General features: G+C 51.5%; 1 protein-coding gene across 2 annotated transcripts in view; it reads left to right on the top strand.

Moving 5' to 3' along the window:
- Window positions 1-448: 448 nt before the first annotated feature.
- The window catches only part of NLGN2 (neuroligin 2), a 34,503-nt gene continuing 20,948 nt past the window's right edge, over window positions 449-14,003 (top strand). The window contains exons 1-2 of one of the 2 annotated variants that reach the window (XM_033170030.1): window positions 471-936; window positions 9,863-9,919. In XM_033170030.1, coding sequence (XP_033025921.1) covers window positions 471-936; window positions 9,863-9,919 — 523 coding nt within the window. Of the gene's footprint in view, window positions 937-9,862; window positions 9,920-14,003 lie in introns of both variants that reach the window. The other variant, XM_033170031.1, reaches the window with a different exon arrangement.

Below are 14,003 nucleotides of genomic sequence, written 5' to 3' on the forward strand. Positions count from 1 at the left end.
TTCTCTCCTTCCCTCCACCCATCCTGTTTCCTTTCCGTTTCTCCCTTTTTTTGCCTCTTATTCACCCCTCCCTTCGATTCTCCCCCCTCCCTCCCCCCCCCCCATCTCTTGACCTCTAGGTGCGTTTCTCAAGTCTGGCTGGACGCTTCTCGCTCTCCCGGGCCACGATGGAACGCAACAGACGCCTTTCTTCTGCCGGAAAACCCTCCTGCGATTCTCGCTAAGACCTCCGGGCTTCTTAATCCTCTCCTCTCGGGCCGCTCTCCTGGTGGTTTCCTCCTCTGCCTCCTCCTGCTCCTCTTCTGCTGCTGCTCCTGCGGGCGCCCGGCTCGCGCCCCTTTCCTCTACCCTCCTCTTCGCCCGCTCCTCGCGCGAGGACGCTCCTTCCTCTCCCCAATCCCCCCCAGCCCCGCCCCGCCCGCCCCAGCATCCGTTGCCCACCCCACCGCCACCCCACCGCCGCGTCCGCCATGTTCCTCCCGCCCTCGAGGCTCGTCCTGCGGGTGCTGAATCTCCGCACGGGCTCGGCCCTCCTCTTCTGGCTGCTGGGCCTGGCTCTGCGCTCCTTGCCCCTTTCGGGGCAGAAGCCCGAGGACAAGTACCCCGTGGTGCCCACCAACTACGGGAAGCTGCGGGGGATCAAGAAAGACCTCAACAACGAAATCCTCGGACCCGTGGTGCAGTACCTGGGCATCCCGTACGCCACGCCGCCCGTCGGCGAGAGACGATTCCAGCCCCCCGAGGCGCCCGCCTCCTGGTCCGAGGTGCGGAACGCCACGGCCTTCGCCCCCGTCTGCCCCCAGAACATCCACGGAATGCTCCCGGGCATCATGCTGCCGGTTTGGTTCACCGAGAATCTGGAGATTGTGGCAGGATACGTCCAGAACCAGAGCGAAGACTGCCTGTACCTCAACATCTACGTCCCCATGGAGGACGGTAAGGGTGCAAAGGGGGGAGGGCGAGCGGAAACGGACGAGCCCCCCCCCAACCCTCCCCCCGCCAGCTGTCTCGCCCCTCTCCCCACTCCCCTCTCCAGCGCGGTAGGTCAGGGAGTCAGGGAACCATTTCTTTTAAATAATAATAATAATAATAATAATAATAATAATAATAATAATAACAACCATCATAATTTATTCCTCGTCTTTAGCTCTACCAGCCTCCCCTGTGTAACCCCAAATCCCTCAAATCGCTAGGTTCCTGGCTGCTGGAGAAACAGTTTGAGCAGCACCCCTGGGCATGTGCAGAGTGCTTTTGCGATCGGAAGAGCTCTGCAGGATCGGAGCAGCTAGACCAGCATCCTTTGTTATTATAATTTTTAAAAGAACGGTTTAGTTCAGGCATATGGGACGCGGGTGGCGCTGTGGTCTAAACCACAGGGCCTAGGGTTTGCCGATCAGAAGGTCGGCGGTTCGAATCCCCGCGATGGGGTGAGCTACCGTTGCTCGGTCCCTGCTCCTGCCAACCTAGCAGTTCGAAAGCACGTCAAAGTGCAAGCAGATAAATAGGTACCACTCCAGCGGGAAGGTAAATGTCGTTTCCATGCTCTGCTCTGGTTCACCAGAAGCGGCTTTGTCATGCTGGCCACATGACCCAAAAAACTGTCTGCGGACAAACGCCGGTTCCCTCAGCCAGTAAAGCGAGATGAGCGCCGCAACCTCAGAGTCGTTCGCGACTGGACTTAACTGTCAGGGGTCCCTTTACCTTTACCTTTTTAGTTCAGGAATAAGCAAACTCTGCTCTCCAGGTGTTTTGGGACTGCAATTCCTATCATCCCTGACCACTGGTCCTGTTAGCTAGGGATCATGGGAGTTGTAGTCCCAAAACATCTGTAGGGCCGAGTTTGTCTTTACCTGGTTTAGTTGAACCAGCTCGGTTGGTTAGAGCGTAGTGCTGGTGACACCAAGGTTGCGGGTTCGATCCCCCCATCAGGGTCGGCGGCACATCCCTACATTGCAGGGGGTTAGACTAGATGACCGTCAGGGTCCCTTCTGACTCTCTGGTTCTGTGAGTCTGTTGGGAATCGATTGACTGATTATAATGTGGAAGGGAAATCGAAAAGCAGGGGGAAATGGAAAAGGTATACTGGGCTATTATTATAAAAGTTAACGGTGGCAATTACAGGCAACTCCCCATCTGTGCAAATTAAAGAAATGATTCAATTCAAGCCCAGAAGTGGCGGGAGAGAGCTGGAAAATCCTCGTGGCTCGCGAGGAGACCCTTCCCAGAGCCCGAAGAGGATGCCACTGAGCCAAATGTCCAGAAACAAATGTTTAAAAGGCTTATAATAATAATTCCAAAATGCATCCTGTTCTCGAAGTGGCCAGGTCGATGCCCCCCATAGGAAGCCCACAAGCAGAACGTAAGCATCCTAGAATGGAAGAGTTGGAAGGGAACACCGAGGGTCATCTAGTCCAACCCCCGGCAAAGCAGGAATTTTTTTGCCCAGCGTGGGACTCGAACCCACAACCCTGCGACCAAGAGCCTCGTGCTCTACTGACCGAGCTGTGCCAGTAGCCCTAAGGCCAGGCCAAAGGCTCACCTAGGCCAGCACCGTCTTCTCGCAGTGGCCAAACAGATGCGTCTCTCGCGGGAAACTCACAAGCGGGTCCCGAGTTCTAGAGCAACCCTCCTCTCCTGTGGGATTCAGAAGCAGAGCCATCCCGGCTAGCGGCCATCGACAGCGGCCTCTTCTGCCTGATGCATCTCACACCCTCAGGCTCACCCTGAATGCGCAGCTGCTCTCCTTCGGGGAGGAATGGAAATCCCACACCTGATTTCATTCCGTTTTCCCCAGCTAGGGTCGAATAAGTGCAGGATTCGCTCTCCCCCAAACGGACGCCTTCCAGATCTTTTGGACCACAGGCTGATGGGAGTTGTAGTCCAGACGTTATCAGGGAGGCAGCGCCAGGTTGGGGAAAGATGGACTGGAGCTTGCGAACCTGAGTTTTCTGCTCCAGATCACAGCATTGGATGGGGACCCCGTGAGTCATCTAGTCCAGCCCCCTGCTATGCAGGCGTCTCAGCTAAAGAATGCCTGGCAGGTTCCTATCCAACCCCTATTTAAGAACCTCAGATGCATCCTGTCAGATGCTGCAAATAATAAAACTATTCTTCTTCTCATGATCCACCAACGGAGCAATCCCAGTCTCAGACCAAATCGGCCTATCTAGCAGAGCGTTGCCTGCTCTGACTGGCAGCAGCGGCTTGCTAGGGCTCCTTTACCTATCCAGAGATCGGACCCGGGGCCTTCTACACTCCAAGCATCAGCTGTCCCCCTGAGCAGCTCAAGATGTACGAAGACAGGGAAATGCCTTATACCTAAAGCCAGACCTCTGCAGCTCAGTGCAGCCTACACGGGCTGGCAGCAGCCCTGGGGACGACACGGGGACCCCAGGCCTACCTGAAGGACGCTCCCCAGGGATGGAGCCTTCTGCGTGCCAAGCAGGTGTCCCGCCCCTAAGCTGCGGCCCCGGGTCTAGCGATGAGCTGCATCCTTCTAGGAACCAGGGGGGCTCCTCTCCCCAAAAACCCAGTGGGCTCTGGCTCCCAGAATCCTTTGCTGCGGCCCTTTGGGGTCTCCCCGAGGCCATGTTTCCCCCCTTCCTTCCAGCATTTCACCCTCGACGCTCACCCTACAACCGCCCCACTAACTTCAGGGTCAGGGGTTGGGGGGCTTAGCCGGTCGGGGCGGAGAACGGCGAGGGAGGGATGGCGGGAAAGAGGAGGAGGAGGAGGAGAAACCAGCTGCCTCTTCTCTCTCCCCCCCCCCACGCCACCCCTTCCATCTCCCACCAAGCCATCCCTCTCTCTTTTTTTGCAGCATTGCTAAGCCAGTTTCCTTGGCAACGGCCGGGAAAAGGGGGGGGGTTGCATTTAAAGAAGTGGGGGGAGCAAATCCCAAACCGCTAGGCAGAAAAACACACACAAGGCATCGGAGCGTCTTTTCCCCCCGCGTGGTGGGGCACCTGCTCCTGGCAGAGGCAGCCCCTGTTCCTACACACACACACCCCGGCCTCCCTACCCCGCAACCCCACACTCTGCCCCTCGCCCCCCACCCCGTGCCCCACATCTTCTCTCTCTCTCTCTCTCTCTCTCCCTCCCCTCCGTGTGGCATGCTTTTCCCCAGCTGCCGCCCGGGGCGTCGCAGAGAAATGTCAGGTCCCATTTGGGATCCCTGCCTTCTGCTCCTCCCCCCCCCCCACTCCATCTCCCCACCTGAGCGGCGAAGAGGCTCTCGCGTCTCCCTGGTCCAGCCTCCGCAAGGATGCCCTCACCTGTCCTCACCTGGACGAGGCCGAGGCAGCGGGGATGCAACATTTCTCCGGTGAAAATAGGGACGTCCCGTTCCATCGCAGTAGTTTTGCTGTTTATACCCCGCAAGTCTTCCTGGGTCGCCCCGGCCACTCTGGGCAGCTTCCGACATATATAAAAAACGTAATAAAGCATTTAAAAAACAACAAGCGTTCCTTATACAGGATTGCCTTTGGACGGCTCGGGGGTCGGATAACTCCATACCCTCCAGCATTTCTCCAATGAAAATAGGGACGTCCTAAAGAAACTAAGGAAACGCGGGTGGCGCTGTGGTTTTAATAATAATAATAATAATAATAATAATAATAATAATAATAATAATTTATTTGTACCCCGCCTATCTGGCTGGGTTTCCCCAGCCGCTCTGGGCGGCTTCCAACAGATATTAGGATACGTTAAAATGTCACAGATTAAAAACTTCCCGGAACAGAGAAACCACAGAGCCTAGGGCTTGCCGATCAGAAGGTCGGCGGTTCGAATCCCCGCGACGGGGTGAGCTCCCATTGCTCGGTCCCTGCTCCTGACCACCTAGCAGTTCAAAAGCACATCAAAGTGCAAGTAGATAAATAGGTACCACTCCGGCGGGAAGGTAAACGGCGTTTCCGTGCGCTGCTCTGGTTCGCCAGAAGCGGATTAGTCATGCTGCCCACATGACCGGGAAGCTGTACGCCGGCTCCCTCGGCCAGTAAAGTGAGATGAGCGCCGCAACCCCAGAGTCGGACACGACTGGACCTAACGGTCAGGGGTCCCTTTACCCCTTTAAGGAAAAGTGGGACATTCCGGGATCAAATCAGAAACCGGAATGGCTTCTGTAAAACAGGGACTGTCCCTGGAAAATAGGAACACTTGGAGGGTCCTGGATAGAAAACACAAGAGGCCCAAATATCTCGGAGCGGAAGGTATCACAGCTGGGGATAACCCTGGAAAATAGGGACTCTTGGAGGGTCTGTAGTGGGGGTAGGAGGCCCACAGGAGAAGGAGAAAGAGGGTTGGCGGCTTGGGTTTTGGTGGGGGGGGGGGTTAGCCAATCTGAGCAGGTACAGGTAAATTTAATGCCAGGCCAGGTGTGGGATAGCTCCATTTAAAGAGGAGCCAGCAACTGGAAGCCCCCGAACTGAATCTGCCCCACCGTGCGGTTTCCCAAACTTGGGTCTCCAGGACTACGATTCCCATCATCCCCGACCACTGGTCTTGCTAGCTACGGGCGATGGGAGTTGTAGTCCAGCTGGAGACCCAAGTTTGGGAAAGACTGGCCTAGGGCCACATTCATTGAACGCTTGAAAGTCCTGGCTTCTCCCAAAGGAATCCTGGGAACTGTAGTTTGGTTGAGGGTGCTGAGAATAGTGAGGAGACACCCCTCTTCCCCCTCACAGAGCAAAAACAAACAAACCAGAGTTCCCTGGGAAGTGGCGTTGGGAGGTCAAACTGGCACGTCTTCTCCCAAGGGATTCTGGGAGCTGTAGTTTGTCAAGGGGGCTGAGTGTGGTGAGGAGACTCCGCCGTTCCCGCTCACGGAGCTACCATTCCCAGAGAGGGTTAACAGCCAGTCCCTCTTCCCAGGGAACTCTGGGGATTGCAGTTCTCTGAAGGGAATAGCGAGGGTCTCCACACAGCTCTCAGCACCGTTAACGGACTACAGCTCCCAGAATCCTTTGGGGGGAAGCCATGACTGTTTAAAGAGGTATCGCAGCACTTTTAACATTTGGCATGAATGCAGCCTAGGTGGGCCATTGGCCTGATCCTGCAGCCTGGATCTTTTGATGTTCCTGTTTGATAGGGAAGTCGTCCATCCGTCCGTTTAGGGAACCTTTTAATGCCTGGTGTTTTATTGTATTTTCAACATTTTGTTGGAAGCTGCCCAGAGGAGTGCCTGGGGAAACCCAGCCAGATGGGTGGGGTAAAAATAATTTTTTATTATTATTATTATTATTATTATTATTATTATTATTATTATTATTATTACATGCAGCTGTAGGAAATGAGTATGGAAGCCTGGGCCTCCTCAGAGTAACCCCTCTGGACAAATTTTCTTTAAAATATATATTTTTAAATTTTAAATCCCACCTTCTCCCCAGTATGGGTCTCAAGACGACTTACAGATAAAAATACAGGAATGCAGATAAGGTTTGTCTGTATGGATGTTTAAATTCAATTTTGAGGGTCAATTCCACCCCTCCCCAATAGGGGAAAATAATCTTCACACACACACACCAGACATTTATGGCAAAATTTAATCTCAGGGACACCTCCGCGGCAGTCTTCCCTAATCTTTCGTTCCCTCCAGGCGTCAGACTACAACTCCCATTATCCCTGACCGCTGCCATGTTGGACGGACCCGATGGCAGATAAAATTCCCCCCCCAACATCTGGAGGGCACCAGGTTGGCAAAGGCTGCTATAGTCTGATCCAGTGGGAAGCCGCATGCATTCATATAGAATCACAGAAGCTGGAAGGGACCCCAAGGGTCATCTAGACCAACCCTCTGCAACACGAGCTAAATTCCATTGGATCGGGTCCTTTGATAAGTAGCTGGGTTCAGCCACCTTTGGGTCGGCCCAAAACACCAGGAGCCTCCTCTTTCCCTTTTTCGTCGTCGTTCTCTGCATGAACGGCCGTTAACCTCCGGAACCGCGTGCCACAGGAATTCCCGAGAGAGTCAAGAGAGAAGGCCGTGCTTTGAATTGTGGGCTGGTGGAAGAAGAGGGGCGATGTCAGGGCAGAGAGGCAGGATCCGCGGGCTTGCCCCGAGAAAGTAGCGCAGGTCAGGAGGGTGATGGGGCACTTGTGGTTAGCCCCCTCCCTCCCTCCGTCCACCCTTCCCTCCCTCTCTCCTTCTCTCCCTACCTCTCCCTGTTTTTCGCTCTCCCGCTAAGCCCTCCCTCTCGTTGCTCTCTTTATAGAGCGGTGGCGGCTGCTGCCCCGGGGCGAGTCGCCAGCCCGTGAAAAATCCTTCTGTCTTAATCCGCAAATGCCCAGTTCCCCGTCACGTCAGGGAGCAGACGGGGAAGGGAGACGCTCGGAAGTTGCCCCAGCTGCCGCGCTGCCCCAGATTTTGGCCGGCCGAGCTGAGCCAAGCCTTTCGCCTTTCCTTTCCCCGTCCCCCAAAACTCTCCCTCCATTCTCTCGGCATAGGATTTCCCTTCGGTTGCAGCTCCCCCACCTCAGATCCTTCGTGGCCTTCCTGGAAAACTCTCTCGGCTCTTCCTGCAGCGGGGAGTTCCAGAGATCCAGAGGGGCCTGCTTGCATTGCCTTCCGCACCTCCTCCTTGGAGATGCAGGCAGATGCCTCTCCCCTCCTGGGCTTAAGAGTCCGACCCCCTTCTCCGGGAAGGGACAGGATCGGGCTCAGTGGGGCCCTGGGGGGCATCGACATTTCCTTTGCCCCCTTCCTGTGCTTCCTCCCCCAGCTCAGCGCTCTTCAGGCGGCGCTGCCTGTCGACACCCCTTCCTCCTGCTGCAGGGGGTTGAGATGGATGACCTTATGGATCCCTCCCGACGTCCTGCGGCTTTGCGGCAGCTACACACGCCCCCCCTCTCCCATCTGCCTCCCAGACGCCGCGGATCCCGCCTCGGCGCCTCTTTCCTGCGTCCCGCTGGGCTCTTGGCTTCGCCGCGGAGAGATGAACCTTTTCTCTAGGACACCAATTAAAAAGAGCTCCCGGTTCGCTCCCGCTTTCTGTCGCTTTCTGCCTTCTCCCTCCCTCTCCAGTCATCACCACCGTCCTCTTTGCTTCCCGGTTCATTCCTCCCACATCTTCCGGAAGGATGCTTGGGACGCAGGCAGGAGTCCAACGGGTGCAGCTTCCACACACAGTTCTGCCTGCGTAGGGGGACTGCACCTGTGGAACGCCTGCTTTCTCATAGAATTATCACGTTGGAAGGGGGACCCTGAGCTGCCATCTAGCCCAACCCCCTGCGATGCGGGGTCCCTGCCCACAGCCGCCCGTGGGTGGGCTCGAACCGCCAACCTTCCGGTTAGCAGCCAGGCGAACTGACCCTCTGCATGACTGTGAAATGATGTCACACACCTATTAAAGGCCGTAAACAACCACAACCACAACCCGGGAAGTGGGTTAGTGACTCGATCCTGACAATAGGAATCAGCCACATAGAAGCATATTTTATTTCATTTCATTTTATTTAAAACCGCTTAGCGTTTTTAGCATTTCTGAGCGGTTACACGAGGAGATGCTGCCGCCATTCGTTTATTATTAAATTTCCATACAGCCGTATACCTCGGAAGTCGAACGGAATCCGTTCCGGGAGTTCCGTTTGGCTTCCGAAACGTTCGGGAACCAAAGCGCGGCTTCCGATTGGCCGCAGGAAGCAGCCCCTGCAGCCAATCGGAAGTTGCCCCCCCGCCGGACGTTCGGCTTCGGAAACTGGAACACTCACTTCTGGGTTTTCGATTGTTCGGGAGCCGGTTTCGTTCGGGAGCCGAGGTGTCCGAGATCCAAGGTACGACCCTTCATCCGGGGATCACAAGGGCTGTTTGCAGTAAAAAAATGCACAATATTTTTTTCCTGGAGGTGCGCAGAGCCCTAAACATTTTGTGAATCTTTGTGCTTTTGTCCATTTGCTGTATTCATTTCCCTCGATTTGAACTCTAAAATGGCAATTTTCTCGAGTCAAAACGAGAGTACCCCTAAACATTTTCTTTTGGGGGCGGGAAAGCACCGATGATAAAACAGGACGGTTTTTGCAGGCGCACGGGTTTCTTAAGATGCCCGTTTCCGATTTAAAGACCCTTGCGAATGCAGGAATTTGGTGTAGCCCTTAAGTAAGTGAGTTTGTCTGCCGTCTCCCCGGCCGCTGTTCCCGGGGGGGGGGGTTGAATGGTAAAGCTGGAATGGGAGCCCCAAATGTCATCCAGTCCAACCCCACCCCCTCTTGCGATGCAGGGAAATCTCATCTTGCAGGATCCCCCACAGACGGCCCTCTGCTTCAAAGCCTCCAATGGAGGAGAGCGCAACACCTCCCGAGGTCGTAGGCTTGAGAGGGCCCACCAGGGGTCATCTAGCCCAACCCCCTGCGATGCAGGAACCGCAAGCAAAGAACTTCTCCCTCCGAGGTAGTCCATATGGTTCTGTTATCCATTTCGGGATCTAACCCCCCCCACCCCACCCCTCCCAACCTGGTTCGTCTCTAACCAACTTTTAATTTCACAGCGTCCGGTTTCTCTATAATTCTGTGTCATATATATAAATCTTATATATATATATATATATATATATATATATATATATATATATATATGCTTTTTTCGGTGGGGGGGGGAAGAAAAAATAAATAAAAATATCCCAACAACAGCAACACACACACACACAAACCCAGGGGGGGAAACAATAACCTTTAAAAACGAAAATTGTTTGTATTTTGCTAAAAGAAAGAAAAAGAAATATTGCTTTTTTCCCCCTTTTTGATGAACCAGACGGAAAAAAAAAACACGGAAAAAAACACAACCCGATCTCTTTTTTTTGTTCTTGATCTTTCTCTCTCTTTTTACCCCCTTGTCCCATTTTTCTTTTTTCTTCTTTTTTCTTGCTCTTAGGTCCGCTCACGAAAAAGCGTGAGGAGGTGTCAACTAACAATCCCTCTCCAGACGAAGGTATTTTTCCTGCATGTTTCACAAATCTTGCTTTTTTAAAAAAACAAAACAAAAACAAAATATTTTCCTTTTTTTTTGGTTTTGGTTTTTTGGTTTTTTACTTCTTCTTCTTCTTTTTAAAAAATATATATATATATATTGATTAAAGAAAAGAAAAGAAACCAGAACAAATAATATATAAACTTTTGGGAAAAAAGCAACCCTCCCCACTCCCCCCTTTTTTTCCTTTTTTTTTTTTTTAGGAAAGCGCACCCCCCTTCTTGTTTTCCGAAATCATCACAATTTTCGCTTCCTTCTTCCTTTACCTTTCCCTCTGTTTTTTTTCCTCCTTTTCTTTTTTGGAAGGGAAACAAACAATAACAATAACATTATGCCCCCCCCTGCCCCCGATGCAGCCAGATTTACTGAGATTTAGAAGAATTTTTATTGCAAAGGGAAGAATTTCATTTGGGGTTTGGGTGTGTGCTTGTATTTGTGGGTGGGTATGGGGTGTGGCAAGCATAGCCGTCAACTCTTCCCTTTTCTCGCGAGGAATCCCATTCGGAATAATGGAATTTCCCTTTTTTTAAAAGGGGGAAAGTTGACAGCTATGGCTGGTGTCCCCACCAAACCAAACCAACCTTTGGCCTGTTTCCCATAATCCTGCCCACTCACAAATTCCACAATAAAGTGGCTTCTTTGTTTGGAGGGGGGTCAGTTTCTGAACTTTACTTCATCGCGAGAGAGGAACGGGCTTCATGGGAAGGGGCTCTGGTGCTGTTCTCTAGTTCCCATTGCTTACCTGCCTTATCGAACTTAAAAATATATATATTTGGGGTTTCCCCCCACCAACCAGGGGGTCTCCCTTAAAACAAGCCATCACCACCCCTTAAAAGTCCCCATTTGTGAGGGGGGGCGTTTCTTGTCACTCCCAAACTGACGGAATTAAAAGCCAATGGTGACCCAACATCCCTTGTGCCCATTTTACAGAAAAGTCACTTTGCTCCCTTGTTTTCTGGGCCAGCAGCCGAGAATGGCTTCCCTCAACCCGATGTTGACGTACTACAACTCCCATCAGCCCCAGCCAGCGTGGCCCAATGGCCAGGGGGATGATGGGAGTTGGGAGTCCCAACGAGACCCGGCTCCCCTTCCGCGGACTCGAACCGCCGCTTTGCACCGGGGGCGAAGTGGGAATTGTAGTTCAGAGCTGGCAAGAAAGGAACTGGAGAGAGAGTGAAAGGATTGTAGGTGCTTTTGGCTGTTTGGTTAACAGGATACACCCACAGCTTCTCGTAAGAAATGTTGCCTAATTGGGAGAAACGCAGAAAAAAAACCTGCCTTGTGCCATTTTTGCCCATCTAGGCTAGTGTTACCCGCTCTGGCTGGCAGCATCTCACTGGGTCTCTGGCAGAGTCGCCTGTTTCCTTGTTCCCTTTTAAAACGGAGACTCCGCCGGCGTTTGAACCCGCAACCGTCTGCATGCAAAGCAAAGTGCTCTTCCCCCCTTGAGCAGAGGGGCTGACCCCCAAAGCTAACCGATAAATACAAGATATTTTTACCGATTTAGGGTGCAACGATGCGCCCATTTAAAGCCCAGGTGAAGTCAGCAGACCAAACAAGGCAAGAATCATTTCCCTTTTTTTCCCTCCCCGTCAGCAGTGGCCTTACTGTTTTCCATCCCCTTTCGCCCCAAAACAATGAGACGGTTGTGTTTCTGGTGACCCTGCCGAATTATATCTCTCGCCGTTAATGGCCAAGCAGGGAATTTTCGTGAAATTGTCAGAGAAGAAGGGGGACGTCTCGCCGAAAAGCGAGCTGCGGATATCTTCCCTCTTTCCCCCTTTTCTTTTTGCAACCACAACCCTTTATTTCGCCAGGATCGGAACGGCGCTGAGAGTTCTAATTTGAGGAAAGAAAAAGCAAGAAAGGGTTTGGGGCTTTGGGTTGGTTTTCTTTTTCTTTTTAAAGGGTCCTGCAGCAAATTATTGCGCAGACAGAGCAGGAACTTGGTGGACCGGAATATATATTTTTTGGTTTATTAGATGGAGCGGAGAAATTGGACTCGTGGGCCCTGGTGTTATTTCATACCAACAAGAGCCCAAACTGCAACTCTCCCCTCGGTATTTTAATCCCATGCAGGAAAAGAAAAATGACCTAAAACAGTGGGGAATTCTGTGCTGTTAGCAAAATCGCGCACTTGCACACCCGCTGTGGTTCCAGCCTCTTTTTTCCAAGGCTATGCAGACCATGTTCTCTCGTAAATGAGCTACTGGACAGCCTTAGTCCTCCGAGAATTTGCCCAGCCCTTTTTTAAAGGCATCCAAAGTTGGTGGCCATCCTGTGGCAGGGAGTTCCACAGGTTAACAGCGCCGCAGGAAGAAAGGCTTTCTTTCTTTGTTCAACTTCTGTTTAATGTATTTTTAATCTCTTGCTAGAAGCCGCCCAGAGTAATAAAAATTATTATTATTATTATTACTATATGCCCTGCTGCCACGAGAGAGGGAGGAAATAATTTTCTCTGGGCCATGCATACCAGACTTCTATCATGTCAACTCTTAATCGTCTTTTCTCTAAATGAAAAAACGTCCCAAATTTTTCTGAAACTTTCCCCCTTGCTCCTGCCTTCTTTCCTTCTTCTCGCTCAGCCTTGAGGAGGATATGAGAAGCTTCCGCTTTTAAACTGACCACAGTTTCCCATTTCGTCCAGATCTCCGGAACTGTGGTTTCTCTAAACCTGTGGTTTCAGAACAAGCCAGTATGTCAAACCCACAATTTGATTGTGGTGCGTTTTAACAAACCACAGTGTTTCCAGGAAACCGCAGTTTGGATGTAATGGTGGTGGAGGAAACTGTGGTTAGTTTAAGAGCGGAAATTGACACTTCTGATCTCGCAGAACCCGAGGCTCTTGAATGCAGAACCATTTGTGTGTGGTTTTTATTGTCATAAAAACTATGCAAATGGCAGGAGAGGAAAGCACAAAGAGAGAGGCCTTATTTCGCACCCGTTGCCACATTTACTGATGGCGGCAGAATGAGCAGTTTTATTTCACTTATTTAAAATTTATACACTGCTTGATTGTAAAAAAATAAATAAGTAAATCCTAAAAACACTTTACGAGCAGAAGAAAACAATAAAATCGCCAGTAAGAACAGTAAAAAGTGACTCTTTAAAACAAACAAGAATCAGCAATAAAGCAAAAAAACAGATTAAAACGTACGCCAACGTTCTGCATGTCTGCGCAGGCTTGCCTGAAGAAAAAAAATTTTTTTTAGCAGGTCCCGAAAAGAGCCCAGAAAAGTCACCTGCCTGGTGTCAATAGGCAGGGAGTTCCAGAGGCTAGGTGCTGCCACACGAATAGATCAACGAGGGTTTATCCGGGGTGTAGAATGGGCTGCACTACACCAGTGTGGTGTAGTGGTTAAGAGTGGTGGCTTTGTAATCTGGGGAACCGGGTTCGCGTCTCCGCTCCTCCACATGCAGCTGCTGGGTGACCTTGGGCTAGTCACACTTCTCTGAAGTCTCTCAGCCCCACTCACCTCACAGAGTGTTTGTTGTGGGGGAGGAAGGGAAAGGAGAATGTGAGCCGCTTTGAGACTCCTTCGGGTAGTGAAAAGCGGGATATCAAATCCAAACTCTTCTTCTTCTTCTTCTTCTTTAGACTGAAAGAGAAGGACCACATTTTTCAATCTTCTACTAGATATGTGTGTTTGTGGAGGGGGGGGGTTAGCTAAAAGAAAACTCCCTGCAAGTAGAAAACGAGCAGAGCAAGGCAGACACTGGTTATCTAAAAAGACTCCCTGCAAGTAGAAAACTAGCAGAGCAAAGCAGACACTGGTTATCTAAAAAGACTCCCTGCAAGTAGAAAACTAGCAGAGCAAGGCAGACGCTGGTTATCTAAAAAAAAGACTCCCTGCAAGTAGAAAACTAGCAGAGCAAGGCAGACGCTGGTTATCTAAAAAAAAGACTCCCTGCAAGTAGAAAAATAGCAGAGCAAGGCAGACACTGGTTATATAAAAAATGACTCCCTGCAAATAGAAAAATAGCAGAGCAAGGCAGACACTGGTTATCTGGGGGGGAAACTCCCTGCAAGTAGAAAACTAGCAGA

Source organism: Lacerta agilis, chromosome 14 (genome assembly GCF_009819535.1).
Source record: "Lacerta agilis isolate rLacAgi1 chromosome 14, rLacAgi1.pri, whole genome shotgun sequence".
Taxonomy (NCBI): Eukaryota; Metazoa; Chordata; class Lepidosauria; order Squamata; family Lacertidae; genus Lacerta; species Lacerta agilis.